This window comes from Theropithecus gelada, chromosome 1 (assembly GCF_003255815.1).
Source record: "Theropithecus gelada isolate Dixy chromosome 1, Tgel_1.0, whole genome shotgun sequence".
NCBI classification, from domain to species: Eukaryota; Metazoa; Chordata; class Mammalia; order Primates; family Cercopithecidae; genus Theropithecus; species Theropithecus gelada.
In genome coordinates this window covers 89,903,942-89,917,899 of record NC_037668.1, presented here as the reverse complement: position 1 = coordinate 89,917,899, position 13,958 = coordinate 89,903,942, and the positions used below count along the sequence as shown (strand labels likewise).

General features: G+C 41.8%; 1 protein-coding gene across 2 annotated transcripts in view; it reads right to left on the bottom strand.

Moving 5' to 3' along the window:
• The window catches only part of PATJ (PATJ, crumbs cell polarity complex component), a 419,471-nt gene that overhangs the window by 30,978 nt on the left and 374,535 nt on the right, over positions 1-13,958 (bottom strand). For both annotated transcript variants that reach the window (XM_025398758.1, XM_025398765.1), the window contains exons 38-41: positions 11,323-11,437; positions 9,614-9,651; positions 4,637-4,759; positions 3,786-3,890 (exon numbers count right to left, since the gene is read on the bottom strand). In XM_025398758.1, the coding sequence (XP_025254543.1) occupies positions 3,786-3,890; positions 4,637-4,759; positions 9,614-9,651; positions 11,323-11,437 (381 nt within the window). The remainder of the gene's footprint in view (positions 1-3,785; positions 3,891-4,636; positions 4,760-9,613; positions 9,652-11,322; positions 11,438-13,958) is intronic.

Genomic DNA, 13,958 nt, shown 5'->3' with positions numbered 1-13,958 from the left:
CCTTTTTTTTTTTTTTTTTTTTTAAATTTTGAGACAGGATCTCCCTCTGTCATCCAGGCTGGAGGCACGATCTTGGCTCACTGCAACCTCTGCCCCCCGGGTTCAAGCAGTCCTCCCACCCCAGCCTCACCAGTAGCTGGGACTACAAGTGCATGCCACTATGTATGACTAATTTTTGTATTTTTTTTGGTACAGATGGGGTCTCACCATGTTGTCCAAGCTGGTCTCAAACTTCTGGGCTCAAGTGCTCTGCCAGCCTCGACCTCCCAAAGTGCTGGGATTATGGGTGTGAGTCACGCGCCTGGCCCATTTATATAATTTTAAAAGTCAAAATGATTCTATAGTATTTAATGAAAGAGTCCTTGCTCCTTTACCCCCATTACAGATTCTTACTCCCTAAAAGCAACTACTTTCAACGGTTTCTCCTAGTATTTGCTTCCATGTTCACGTTGCCCAGGCCAGAATGCAGTGGCGAGATCTCGGCTCACTACAACCTCTAACCCTGGGGTTCAAGTGATTCTCCCGCCTCAGCCTCCTGAGTAGCCAGGATTACAGAGGTGTACCACCACGACCGGCTACTTTTTTGTATTTTTAGTAGAGACAAGGTTTCTCTATGTTGGCCAGGCTGTGCTTCCATATTCTTAAATAACAGTTTTACTTCTACTTCTTGATTTTAAAATTTTTGATATCTAATTACTTCTTATTGTGGAAGATAAAGATTTAACTCACATTTTCCTTCTACCAAAACACCAGAAATCCCCATGCTACTAATAATTCATGCAGCCAGGCGTGGTGGCTCATGCCTGTAATTCCAGCACTTTGGGAGGCCAAGGCAGGCAGATCACTTGAGGTCCGGAGTTTGAGACCAGCCTGGCCAGCATGGTAAAATCCCATCTCTACTGAAAATACAAAATTAGCCGGGCATGGTGGTGCATGCCTGTAGTCCCAGCTACTTGGGAGGCTGAGGCAGGAGACTTGCTTGAACCCGGGAGATGGAGGTTGCACTGCACTCCAGCCTGGACAACAGAGTGAGACTCTGTCTCAAAAAAATAAAATAATAATAATTCATTCATACTAATGTTTGGTTATATTGGCTTTTATTATTATGACATTATAGTTACATAATGTTATTATTTACTTATTTAGAGCTGGGCGACAGAGTGACTATGAGTGCAGTGCTGAGTGCGGTGCTATGATCATAGCTCACTGCAGCCTCAAACTCTTGTGCTCAAGTGATCTTCCTGCCTCAGCCTCCGAGCAACTAGTTTCTATGTGCTTTTTTTTTTTTTTGAGACGGAGTCTGACTCTTGTTGCCCATGCTGGGGTGCAATGGGGTGATCTTGGCTCACTGCAACCTCTGCCTTCCGGGTTCAAGCTATTCTCCTGCCTCAGCCTCCTGAGTAGCTGGGATTACAAGCATGTGCTACCACACCCGGCTAATTGTGTCTTCTTATTTATTTGTGAGGAAGACAGAGCTGAACAAATTATATCAATATGTGCAAATATCAATACAAGATTTTGCTAAGGGAGAGCCTTTTTTTCTGGTCAGTTACATTTGAAGTAGGCTCCTCGTAAGGTCTTTGTAATTCAAGGTCCTGGGCTCCACACTGAAGAGCTGCACCGTACTGCCTCTAGGGGTCAGCATAACGCGAAGGATGAGCAAGCACAGCCACCCATTTCAGAAAGCAAAGATTTGTGGGGTGGAGGAAGGAATGCAGGTAACTATGCAGGTTTCCACTGAAAGTGAGGATGAGGAGTTGAGGGGAAGCAGATTCTATGCCCAGTCCACACACTGTTTTGATTTGTGTTCAATAGACGATCAGGGACCCAAATAATTTAATAATATTTGGCCTATCACATAAACTCCCTTGAAATTAGTGACAGGATTTTCTTTTCTTTTCCTTTACAACTTTAACTTAAAGACCAGTGTGATAGTAAACTGACAGGATTTTCATTATACCCCTCATACATACTGAAAGCCACTTACTTTTTTAAATTTTACTTTATTTTATTATCATTATTATTATACTTTAAGTTTTAGGGTACATGTGCACAATGTGCAGGTTTGTTACATATGTATACATCAGTCACTTACTTTTTAAATGTCTGTTTTGACACTTTGGACTTAGACCACAGATATTAAACACCACAAATTGCTTGTCCCAAATGTAATGGTTTTTCTTTTTTTCTAATTTTTATTTTTTATTATTAAATATCTATCTATATTTTTTTTTGTAGAGATGGGTATCATACCACATTGCCCAGGCTGGTCTCAAAACTCCCAGGCTCAAGCAATTCTCCTGCCTTGGCCTCCCAAAGTGTTGGGATTACAGGTGTGAGCCACTGTGCCCAGCTATGTAATAGTTTTTCAATTCAAACTTCCTATATATTTTTTATTTATTTTGAGCCAGGGTCTCACTCTGCTGCCCAGGCAGGAATGCAGTGGCACAATCATGGCTCACCGTAGCCTCCAACTCTTAGGCTCAAGCCATCCACCTACTTCAGTCTCTTGAGTAGCTAGGACTACAGACACACACCACCACGCCAGGCTAACTTCTTTATTTTAATTTTTTTTAGAGATGGGGTCTTGCTATGACCTAGGCTGGTCTTGAACTGCTGGCCTCAAGTGATCCACCTGCTTCAGCCTCCCAAAGTGCTGGGACTATAGGTGTGAGCCACTGCACCCAGCCCAAATTTCTTATTTTAAGGCTAGAATGATGAGTGGCTGGCTGGCCCTCTCTCTAAGGTAGTAAACGGTGGGCTTTATTCTTTTTATCTATAAACTATTTTATTTTATTTTTGAGACAGTCTCACTCTGTTACCCAGGCTGGAGTACAGTGGAGTAATCTCGGCTCACTGCAACCTCCTTCTCCCGGGTTCAAGTCATTCTCCTGCCTCAGCCTCCAGAGTAGCTGGGATTACAGGCACCCATCACCACCCCTGGCTAATTTTTGTATTTTAATAGAGACGAGGTTTCACCATGTTGTCCAGGCTGCTCTTGAACTCCTGACCTCATATGATCCACCTGCCTCAGCCTCCCAAAATGCCAGGATTCCAGGTATAGGCCGCCGCGCCTGGCTACCTATAAACCATTTTATATTACCTCTGCAGAAGTGTGGTAAGCATACATTTCTGGGGAAACTCATTAATGAAACTCACTGCCATTATGCTGCCTCTCAGTCACTGCATGGTGTCAATCTCAGAGACATTTGAAGGGCTAAAATATAAGCAGGGGTAATTAACAGCACACTTTGCTTTTATATCTTGGTATATTTCCTCGTGCCTCGGAACAATACTGCTGGGGACCACAGCTGATTTTCTGCCTTGGTTGATGACTGCTATGCAGTGAGAATTTAACAGTGTTGGCAATCTATGCTACAAGAAAAAGAGCATTGTATTTTTCCTCTTCCTTTAAGGGGAAAAGAAGAAACAGCACTTGGGCAGTTCAGTAACAGTCTTTGGGCATAAGAAAAGAAATCATTTCTTATTCCTTACGAACTGATTTACAAAAGAACACTGGAAGCTAAAAGCCGTGTTGATTTATCATGTGAAGCAGAGAGTAATTTTTCTCCCCTTGTTATGCTTTCATATAATCATGCTCACTGCCTGTATGGGTGGCATTAAAGAATTTTTGAATAAAAATAATAATTTCTTGCTTTCAACCTTCATAATTCACATCAGCAAGCACCCTGCTGGGTGGCGATGCCTACTGCCAGTGACGCTCAATCTTTTTTGCGTGCCACTTATCTGCCTCGCACAGCTGCGTGCTCCATTGATCGTAATACCTGCAGGATAATGCGCCCGAAGGCGTTCTTCAGCAGATTAACCACATCCGCGTGAGACAGCCCATCCAAAGGTTGCCCGTTAATGCTGACAATCCGATCCCCAACCTGGAAGCACAAAAGTGACAGAAAATCACTATCATTAAGAAAAATTAAATTTGAGAAGAATGCTTAAAATTCTTTGCAAGTCCTATTTCCCATTGGTGGCTATTGTGAGGATTCTGCGTTACTACTGTGTATACATGTTCAAGAAGCATGAGGAATTTTTTTGGCTTTCCCCAAATACAGACAAATAAGAGCAACAAGAAGGGGGTCAGATTTGATTATTAAAAAGCACAGTAGGCCACTTTTGTATTTTGGAATGGTGGTGTTTCACACATCCATTGCCAGTAATAGCGAGGTGTACACATTAACTGTTCAATAAAGTTCTAATGAGGAAGCCAAATATTTTCTGCTTTATTTTTCTACTGAAATTAAGATTAAGGGGCAACAAGGGGGAGAAATCATAAAAATGGTGATTCTTTTGATTGAGGGAAGACTCTAAGGTCAAATGTCTCTCAGTTGAGAGCTGAGTTTGGGTGAAATGAGGTGCTTAAAAGGGTAAAGGAGGGTTTGCAAAGGGGCTGCAATTTCTTCTTTTATTGAGAAGCTTTGATACAAATAATAATATTTTTACGTGCCTGGGGACCTAATGAATTTCTAAAGGTATAAAGCTTCTTTAATGCATCTTGCCCTCAGCCTGGGTCTCTGATGGCTATTGGAATTCCTGTTTTAAACAAGGCGCCCAGGGCTGCAACTACCTCTCCCACCCCACCACATGCTGTTAGCCCTTCAACCAGTTATCTTTTGTTTACTTTAAGCTTCTGTGTCCGTGCAGCCACTCCACTGGCCTGAATCATGGCAATAAATATAGGGATATCTCCTAAGGGACTTCCTCTTCCTCCAGCAATACTGATTCCAAGGGCATCACTGAGCTCCTAAAAAAGAAAGAAAACATAATGCTTATATTTTTAATAAAGAGCCACAAACTGACTATCCCCAGATAGCTGTTGAACAAAATCCCTCCATGAGGTAGGAGGCCAAGATAACACAGGAGTTAAATGTGGAGACTTCGGAGTAGACAGCTCTAGCTCTTTTTTTTTTTTTTTTGAACAAAGTTTCGCTCTTGTTGTCCAGACTGGAGTGCAATGGCACGATCTCAGGTCACTGCAACTTCTGCCTTCCAGGTTCAAGCAATTTTCCTGCCTCAGTCTCCTGAGTAGCTAGGATTACAGGTGCACGCCATCACGCTTGGCTAATTTTTTGTATTTTTAGTAGAGACAGGGCTTCACCATGTTGGCCCGGCTAGTCTTGAACTCCTGACCTCAGGTGATCCACCCGTCTTGGTCTCTCAGAGTGCTGGGATTACAGGTGTGAGCCACCGTGCCCAGCCCCAGCTCTAGCTCTTAATTAGTTGTGGGGTCTTGGGGGAAGTTACTTAACCTTGTGAAAATTGTCAGAATCAAATTGGAGTCACTTGTGTTAAAAAAAAAATCCTTATCAATAGAGCCAGGAAAGGCTATGAAGAAAGGGTTCTCAGGCTTGTATGCCTGATAACAAAAATTATCACAAAAGACTACAAAAACCACAACCCTGCAGGAAGGACGTCACAACTTTACATAAAAAAAAGTTTCCACAAGTGCATTTGTCCGGCAAATGCCTGTCCAGCCTTGGGCTATGTGTCACCCCTGTTATTAATCTTTGTAGCCAAGGATAATTATCTCAAAATAATTATATATTCCTCATTTTGTCCTCTAAAAACTTTTATTTTCCTTACCTGCCTGAATATGCACGTAGTCTACCATGGCCCGCATATTCCCATTCCTCAATAAACACCATTTTCTTTTAGAGAGCCTCTCTGTTTGTTATTTAGGCTGACTACCTCTTAAAGCCTCCATCTCTATATATAAAATGAGAAGAATACTACATACCTGACAGTGTTGGTCTGAGCATTAAATGAGATGGTATGGCACACTCATGGCCTACAGAAAAGGCTCAATAAAAGGCAATAGCAGGAGTAAATTAAACACACACACACACACACACACACACAACGCCCTATGCAGCTGCTTAGTTTAGTGGCCAATTCTGATGCAGACTTGGCAAGTATATTCTCATATGGTGTTTATGATTAAACTGCCACACATACTATGCTCTTCTGGGTGTGAACAAACACATTTGGCTTTAAAAGACTGCGTTAAAACAAAGGATCTGAGAGGACACCCACTGTAGTGACAACAGTTTGAAGAGAGACATAAAATGTGGCTGAAAATGTTCCCCAAGATGGACTCTGGTGAAGAGACTTGGCTCTAGTCCAGTCTTTTCCCACATTAGTATCATAGGGTTAATATTTTTAAAATCACTAAAAGAACAAATGACAAGCCCCAGTTCTGGCATGGTAGCACAGACACGTGACAGCATCTCTCCTGCTGGTTACAATCAAGATGTCTAGTCAAAATGTAAAAAACAACTACCTGGGGCCTCTGAAACAAAAAGAAACCAAATAAAGTGTGGTGGAGAGTCAAAACTTGGAGAAACGACAGCAGCGAGGGGAAATTCCCAGTTTTATTTTTTTTCCTGGCAGCTTTACCCTGAGGGCGATTCCCAGTCAAGGAGGTGGAAAGGTAGGCTGAATGCTAACATTCAGATAGAAATTCCATCCTTCTAGGCAGAAGAATCAGGAAAAAGAGGGAAAGAGAAGAAAAGCAGAGTGGAGGAAGCTGAAGAAAACGAATCCTCAGTTCTGTTTGTGAACCCACAGAACTCTCAGGCTACGTATGTGTGGGACAGACCCAAACCAGCATAGCAGAAGCTTAGAGGCTGAGTGTGGTGGCTCACTCCTGTAATCCCAGCACTTTGGGAGGCCGAGGTGGGTGGATCACTTGAGGTCAGGAGTTTGAGACCAGCCAGGCCAGCATGGTGAAACCCTGTCTCTAATGAAAATACAAAAAATTAGCTGGGCATGGTGGCATGCACCTGTAATCCCAATTACTTGGGAGGCTGAGGGAGGACAATGACTTGAACCTGGGAGGTGGAGGTTTCAGTGAGCCGACATTGCACCACTGCACTCCAGCCTGGGCAACAGAGCGAGACTCTCTCAGAAAAAAAAAGAAATAAATTTCTGCTTGGATCACGTGTGGTAGAACAGGGTAGGTAGGAGCAGGCTTTATTACAAAAGCCTGTAAAAACAAGTGGCTGAAATGACTAAGGAAATATAAAATAATATTATTTTTGAAATCTTAGGGGAGAAATGTATGCAATAATTTTTTGGCTTTGTTTAAATCCATCATGATGTTTCCTTAATTTATCCATAATTATCTATACTGTTGGTACATTTAACTTCCCCATGATAGGAACATTTGAGTTGCTACTCTGGTGGAAAAATACTGGGAACAAATAAGGCAGATTTAGTCAAAGCTGTAGCTAATAACAACAGAGCCACTTCCTAGGCATTCCTGATGCACTAGGTACTATGCTAAAGATACTACATTCATTACCTCACTTAATCCACACAACAATATTTACCTTTGAGGTAAGTTAGTGTTATCACTCCCATTCTACAGACGCGAAAATTGAGGTTGAGGTTGACTTGCTAACTATTATAGAGCTAATGGCTTTTTTTTTTTTTTTTTTTTGAGACAGGGTTTTACTCTGTTGCCCAGGCTGGAGTGCCGTGGCATGATCACGGCTCACTGCAGCCTCAATCTCCTGAGCTCAAGCGATCCTCCCACTTCAGCCTCCCAAATAGACCACAGGCATGCACCACCATGCCTGACTAATTAAAAAAAAATTTATTTGTAGAGACAGAGTTTCCCCATATTGCCCAGGCTGGTCTCAAACTACTGGGTTCAGTGATCCTCCCACCTCGGCCTCCCACAATGCTGGGATTACAGGTATGAGCCACCACACCCAGCTGTACAGCTAATGTACAGGCTGAATTGTGTCCCCCTAAGAATCACATGCTGAAGCCCTAAGTACCAGGGCCTCAAAATGTGACTGTATTTGGAGATAGGGCCTTTCAAATGAGGCCAGGGTGAGCCCCAGTCCAATGTGACTGGTGTCCTTATAAGAAAAGATTAGGACATAGGAGAGACACCAGGGATGATGAGTGACACACAAAAAAGGCCACGTGAGGCTACAGCAAGAAAGCGGACATCTGCATTCCAAGGAGGGGGGCCTCAGGAAAAACCAAACGTGCAGACACCTTCATCTTGGATCTAGCCTTCAGAACTGTGAGAAAATAAATTCCCGTTGTTTAAGCCACCCAGTCTGTGGTGTTTTGTAACTGCAGATCTAGCAAACTAATGCAGCTAATAAATGGTAGAATGCTCTCAAACAGAGGTATCATTAAATCTAGAGAAGTAAGCTCTGCTGGATATCACTTTACTGCAGTGGATTACCATGATTACATCAAGGTCATTATTTGTTCTTGAACCCCTCATTTAGGTCAAAGTGAGCAAAATAAAAGTCTCCTTTTGGCCGGGGCTGGTGGCTCATGCCTATAATCCCAGCACTTCAGAAGGCTGAGGAGGTTGGATCACTTGACGGCAGGAGTTCGAGACTAGCCAGGCCAACATGGAGAAACTGTGCCTCTACAGAAAATACAAAAATTAACCAGGCGTGGTGGTGCATGCCTGTAGTCTCAGCTACTTGGGAGACTGAGGCACGAAAATTGCTTGAACCCTGGAGGTGGAGGTTGCACTGAGCTGAGATCGCGCCACTGCATTCCAGCCTGGGCGACACAGTGACTCCATCTCAAAAAGAAAAAGAAAAAGAAAAAAAGAGTCTACTTTCATTAGATATCATCACAGAGGAGTCCGAAAATCAGGGTTCAACAAATTTATGAACTGAAATACATCTTATACAATCTTCTCAAAAGCGGAATTTAGCAACATGTATAAAAGTCTCTAATAACAAACTTGGCTTTTGACCCCGAAATTTCATTTCTAGGAATTAATCCTGAGGAAATTACTCATGATATGGGCAAAAATATAAAGATGTTTTACTATAAAAGATAGCAAAAATCGAGAAATATGCTAATTGTTCAATAATAGGAAACTGGTTAAGAAACTTATAGCATGTTTGGCTGGGTGCAGTGGCTCACTCCTGTAATCCCAGCACTCTGGGAGGCTCAGGCGGGCAGATCATGAGGTCAGGAGATCAAAATCATCCTGGCTAACACGGTGAAACCCTGTCTCTACTAAAAACACAAAAAATTAGCCAGGTGTGGTAGCGGGCGCCTGTAGTCCTAGCTACTCGGGAGACTGAGGCAGGAGAATGGTGTGAACCCGGGAGGCGAAGCTTGCAGTGAGCTGAGATCACGCCACTGCACTCCAGCCTGGGTGACAGAGCAAGACTCTGTCTCAAAAAAAAAAAAAAAAAAAAAAAAGAAAAGAAACTTATAGCACATTCATATGCTGGAGTACTATGAAATCAATAAAAATCATGCCACATGCTGTCAAAAAATACTCACTTAGTATGTGCCACATGATACCATTTTTGTTTTATAAAACTTTACATGTACAGGTTAAAAGACTAAGATTGAAAAAAAAAATAAAACTTACAGGCACAGAATATAGTGGATGAGATTTGCCAAAAAATTCATAGAGGTCATCTCTGTGCTCTACTGTACTTTTGTAAGTCTATTTATTGATGTTATTTAGACCATATTTTTATCTCAGTAACTTGAAAGAGCACACTTACAATCCAATAAATTGTACTGGGGAAAATGTACATTTAATGCAAATCCAACACAAACCAGAAAAACATATATAGCAAAATGACTGACTTACCCTGTTTATCTCAACAGTCCTTGGTTCCATATCTGTGCCTATAAAGAAGCAACACAATTAACTTTTTAACATTAAAAAATAATATATTTACGATATAATATTGTCCCATGAAAAATGGTTTCATTTTCTCGGTCTTTCAAGATAAGACACTAAAGCAAGCAGGTATTGTACACCCCTCCTCAGCATCCAAGCTGGTAGCCAAGTCACCAGGGGCCATGTCCTCTTTTTTTTTTCTTTTGAGACAAGTCTCGCTTTGTCACCCAGGCTGGAGTGCAGTGGCACCATCTCAGCTCACTGCAACCTCTGCCTCCCAGATACAAGCAATTCTCCTGCCTCTGCCTCCAAACAGCTGGGATTACAGGTGCCCGCCACCATGCCCAGCTAATTTTTGTATTTTTAGTAGAGACTCGGTTTCACCAAGTTGGCCAGGCTGGTCTCAAACTCTCAACCTCAAGTGACCCACCATACCCAGCCTGCTGTGTCCTCTATTTTTAAGAAGTGCTCTCTGTCTGAGATTGATGTGGCCATAATCATTTGGTCTGACAAAAGTTGATGTGCTATATAGCAGCAGCTGCCTGGAACATGGTGAGTAAATGCTTGGAGGATTGAGTCATTTGTGTTTTGTTTTGTTTTTTTTTAGATGGAGTCTCACTCTGTCACCCAGGCTGGAGTGCAGTGGTTCGATCTCAGCTCACTGCCATCTCTGCCTCTTGGGTTCAAGCGATTCTCCTGCCTCGGCCTCCCGAGTAGCTGCGATTACAGGCATGTGCCACCACGCCCGGCTAATTTTTGTATTTTTAGTAGAGGCGAGGTTTCTCCATGTTGGCCAGGCTGGTCTCGAACTCCTGACCTCAGGTGATCCGCCCGCCTTGGTCTCCCAAAGTGCTAGGACTACAGGCATGAGCCACCGCGTCCAGCAGAGTCATCTGTGTTTCATTGTACGTTTTTTTCTACCTTAATCAAAGATAACCCTCCATTCAACAAAAGACTTAAAAGGACCCCTTGTCCCATCCTGTCCCCAAGGATATACACACTTTTTTTTCTTTTTAACTGGCCCAATTTTCCCATAGAAGGTATACACACTTCTCACCTTTCTTCAGTGACCTGTAATTTATTAATTTTCTCTTTGTAAATAATTTTACTTTATGATGCACTCCAGCTTTCTGCTTTTCTGTTTTTCAGGTGCTCTGTGTTGTGCCACTGAAGGAATTTCTTTTTTTTTTTTTCTTGAGACGGAGTGTTGCTCTGTCACCCAAGCTGGAGTGCAGTGGCACCATCTCGGCTCACTGCAACCTCTACCACCCCCTCCAGGTTCAAGCAATTCTCCTGCCTCAGCCTCCCAAGTAGCTGGGACTACAGTCGTGTGCCACCACAACCAGCTAATTTTTTTGTATTAATAGAGACAGGGTTTCGCCATGTTGGCCAGGTTGGTCTCGAACTCCTGACCTCAGGTAATCTGCCTGCCATGGCCCTCCCAAAGTGCTCGGATTACAGGCATGAGCCACCATGCCTGACCACCACTGAAGGAATCTCTATGGCTTTCTTACCTTCAGAACAGGCCTTTCAGAAAGCTCAGCTTATGCAGCCAAGCTCAAAAAATTAAAAAACATTTAAATTAAAGAGGACTTTTTAAAAACACACACACATATATATATATATATTAATTTGGGTAACAGGATAGTTTTGCTGTGGGTGTGTCTGTGTAATACCTGAATTTTTCTGGGAAGGATCTGAAACTCTTTTTGTGCCAACCAGGTTTTGCAGGCCAGTGATGACAGGAGCGAAGGAGGGATGACAGCTGCTGTGTGCGCTCTGTTGACTGCCCTGAAAGAAAGACCCAGGGGTCACCTGTGTGCAGACACTGACTTGGCCCCCAAAATGCATACTTATCCATTAGTGTGCCAATTACTGATGTCACCATAACCATCTAACAGAAAATCATGAAGAGGCCGAGAAAGAAAACAAAAATCACCCACACTTATTCTCTTACTACCTCAACCCAATCCCATTTAGACATTTCCCCCATTGCTTTCTCCATTATATGTGCTTTTGTATATGGTTTCAATCACCAAGATGAAGAACATACAATCATTTCAGCTGTTCTTGCTCCACATAAAATCAAAACCATTTTCCTAGGTTGCCACATAGTGTTTATGTATATATAGTCAGCTAATGGGCACTATGTTTCATTTGGGGTTACAGTCAACCTTATTACCCAAAATGTATTTGGGTATTCCCTTATTACCCAAAATGTATTATGTATTTTGCTAAAACAAGTATAATAAGACCTCGATTAGCAGAAACCTGCCAAAATAGAACCCTCAATAGTGGGGAAAAAAGCACCAAATCTCAAGGGTTTTTAAAAAGGCTTCTTTTAGGGATATATAACATTTTTTCTCAAATATTTTCCTAGAATCCGTAATAATTTAGTCCAATCTGCTAGACCTCCATTACTTGTCCCTTTATTCATTTAAATGAATATGTGAGGTTAATACTGTGTAGTCTTTTAAGGCTACTGGCTATTCAACAAAAATTGTATACATAGTGAAGAGCCTTCTTTATGTAGACAACAGTATTGCAAATAATGAATAATTTTTTCTAATGAATTATTCTGCATCAAAACTTTAAGCTAAATCTAAGATCACCGTTATCAGTTCATAAATTATAATTTGGTACATTTTCTTGGCTCTCTGATGAAAATTTTGTTTAATATTTTAATTCCTAAAATATGAAAACCCTCAAATATATAGAAAAGCTGAATTATACAATAGACATCCATATAAATGGCACCTAGATTTCACAATTAGTATTTTGCTATGTTTCCTTTATCACATAGTTATTTATCTATTCATCACTCATCTATTTCTTTTTTTAAATTCATTTCAAAGTAAGTTGCAGATCTCAATATACTTCACAGTGGCTATATACATTTAAAAGAGTGTTTTTATATTTTTCCTTAAAGGATATGATTTAAATAAATGGTACTGTAATAGATAACTACTCAGAACAGGAAGTGCAGCATATTATAACTTTTGCCTTTAAAAAATTTCAGAAAGACGTGTTTGCCAAGACCTTTATTGTATTGTATTATAATTTTTGAGAAGTCTCCCTCTGTCACCCAGGCTGGAGTGCAGTGGCGCAGTTTCAGCTCACTGCAACCTCCGCCTCCCAGATTTAAGCGATTCTCCTGCCTCAGCCTCCCGAGTAGCTGGGATTACAGGAGCCCACCACCATGCCCGGCTAATCTTTAGTACAGACAGGGTTTCACCAGGCTCTTTGGCCAGGCTGGTCTTAAACTCTGGCCCTCAAGTGATCTGCCCGCCTCGACCTCCCAAAGTGCTGGGATTACAGGTATGAGCCACCACGCCCGGCCCCAAGACGTTTATAAAAGTACACTTTGCCTGGCTGTGTTGCCTTAGTTGACTGAGGAAAAGATCTCGCAAGAATTCCTTCCTCTGCAGGGTAAGGAAATTTCTTCCTGGTTTGTGGGGAAAGTCACTTTAAAAAAAGACGCTTGGTGGCCCCAAAGCTAGAAGTTATTTCTCTCTTAATGAACTCACTTTCTATGAATTAAGTCAACAGCTTATTCTCCTTAGTGCTCAAAAGAAGGCATTTATCTCCCTATTTTGTAACTATTCAGGAGGAAATCTGTGTTCCTACAAGATCCTGATTTTTTAAACAGGTCTGGATGTAAAAATGTTTGGCAATGGAATCTTGTTTTTGCCCACCAGGGTCAGTCTTCAACTCATCATGATGGGAAGACATTTCCTTTTCACAGTCGGCTACCAGCCTTCTTCTAATTAGCCAAATAGGGCAAACTCTTCTATCTCACCCATAATTTTAACCAAGGTGATGATATGTTTACTGTTTTCAAAAATTGAATTAAACTCCTACCCTCTGAAATTAAAATTCTGTGCAAGAAGAGTAGGGCAAAGCATTTGATACTTTGTCCCAGGTTTCTAAAATATGACAGCTCACATTCATATACCAGGTAAGTGATGACAATAGGTTTTTTTTTTTTTTTTTTTTGATATTTAATGATGCAGCTTCTAAATTTGCTAGTTCTGTCTTTAAGTGTGAACTGAAAAATTACGAAGATGCACCTGGGCGCAATGGCTCATGCCTGTAATCCCAATACTTTGGGAGGCTGAGGTGGGTGGATCACCTGAGATCAGGAGTTCGAGACCAGCCTGACCATGATGTTTCAAAACCCTGTCTCTACTAAACATACAAAAATTAGCTGGATGTGGTGGCGGGCACCTGTAGTCCCAGCTACTTGAGAAGCTGAGGCAGGAGACTCATTTGAACCCAGGAGGCAGAGATTACAGTAAGCCAAGATTGCACT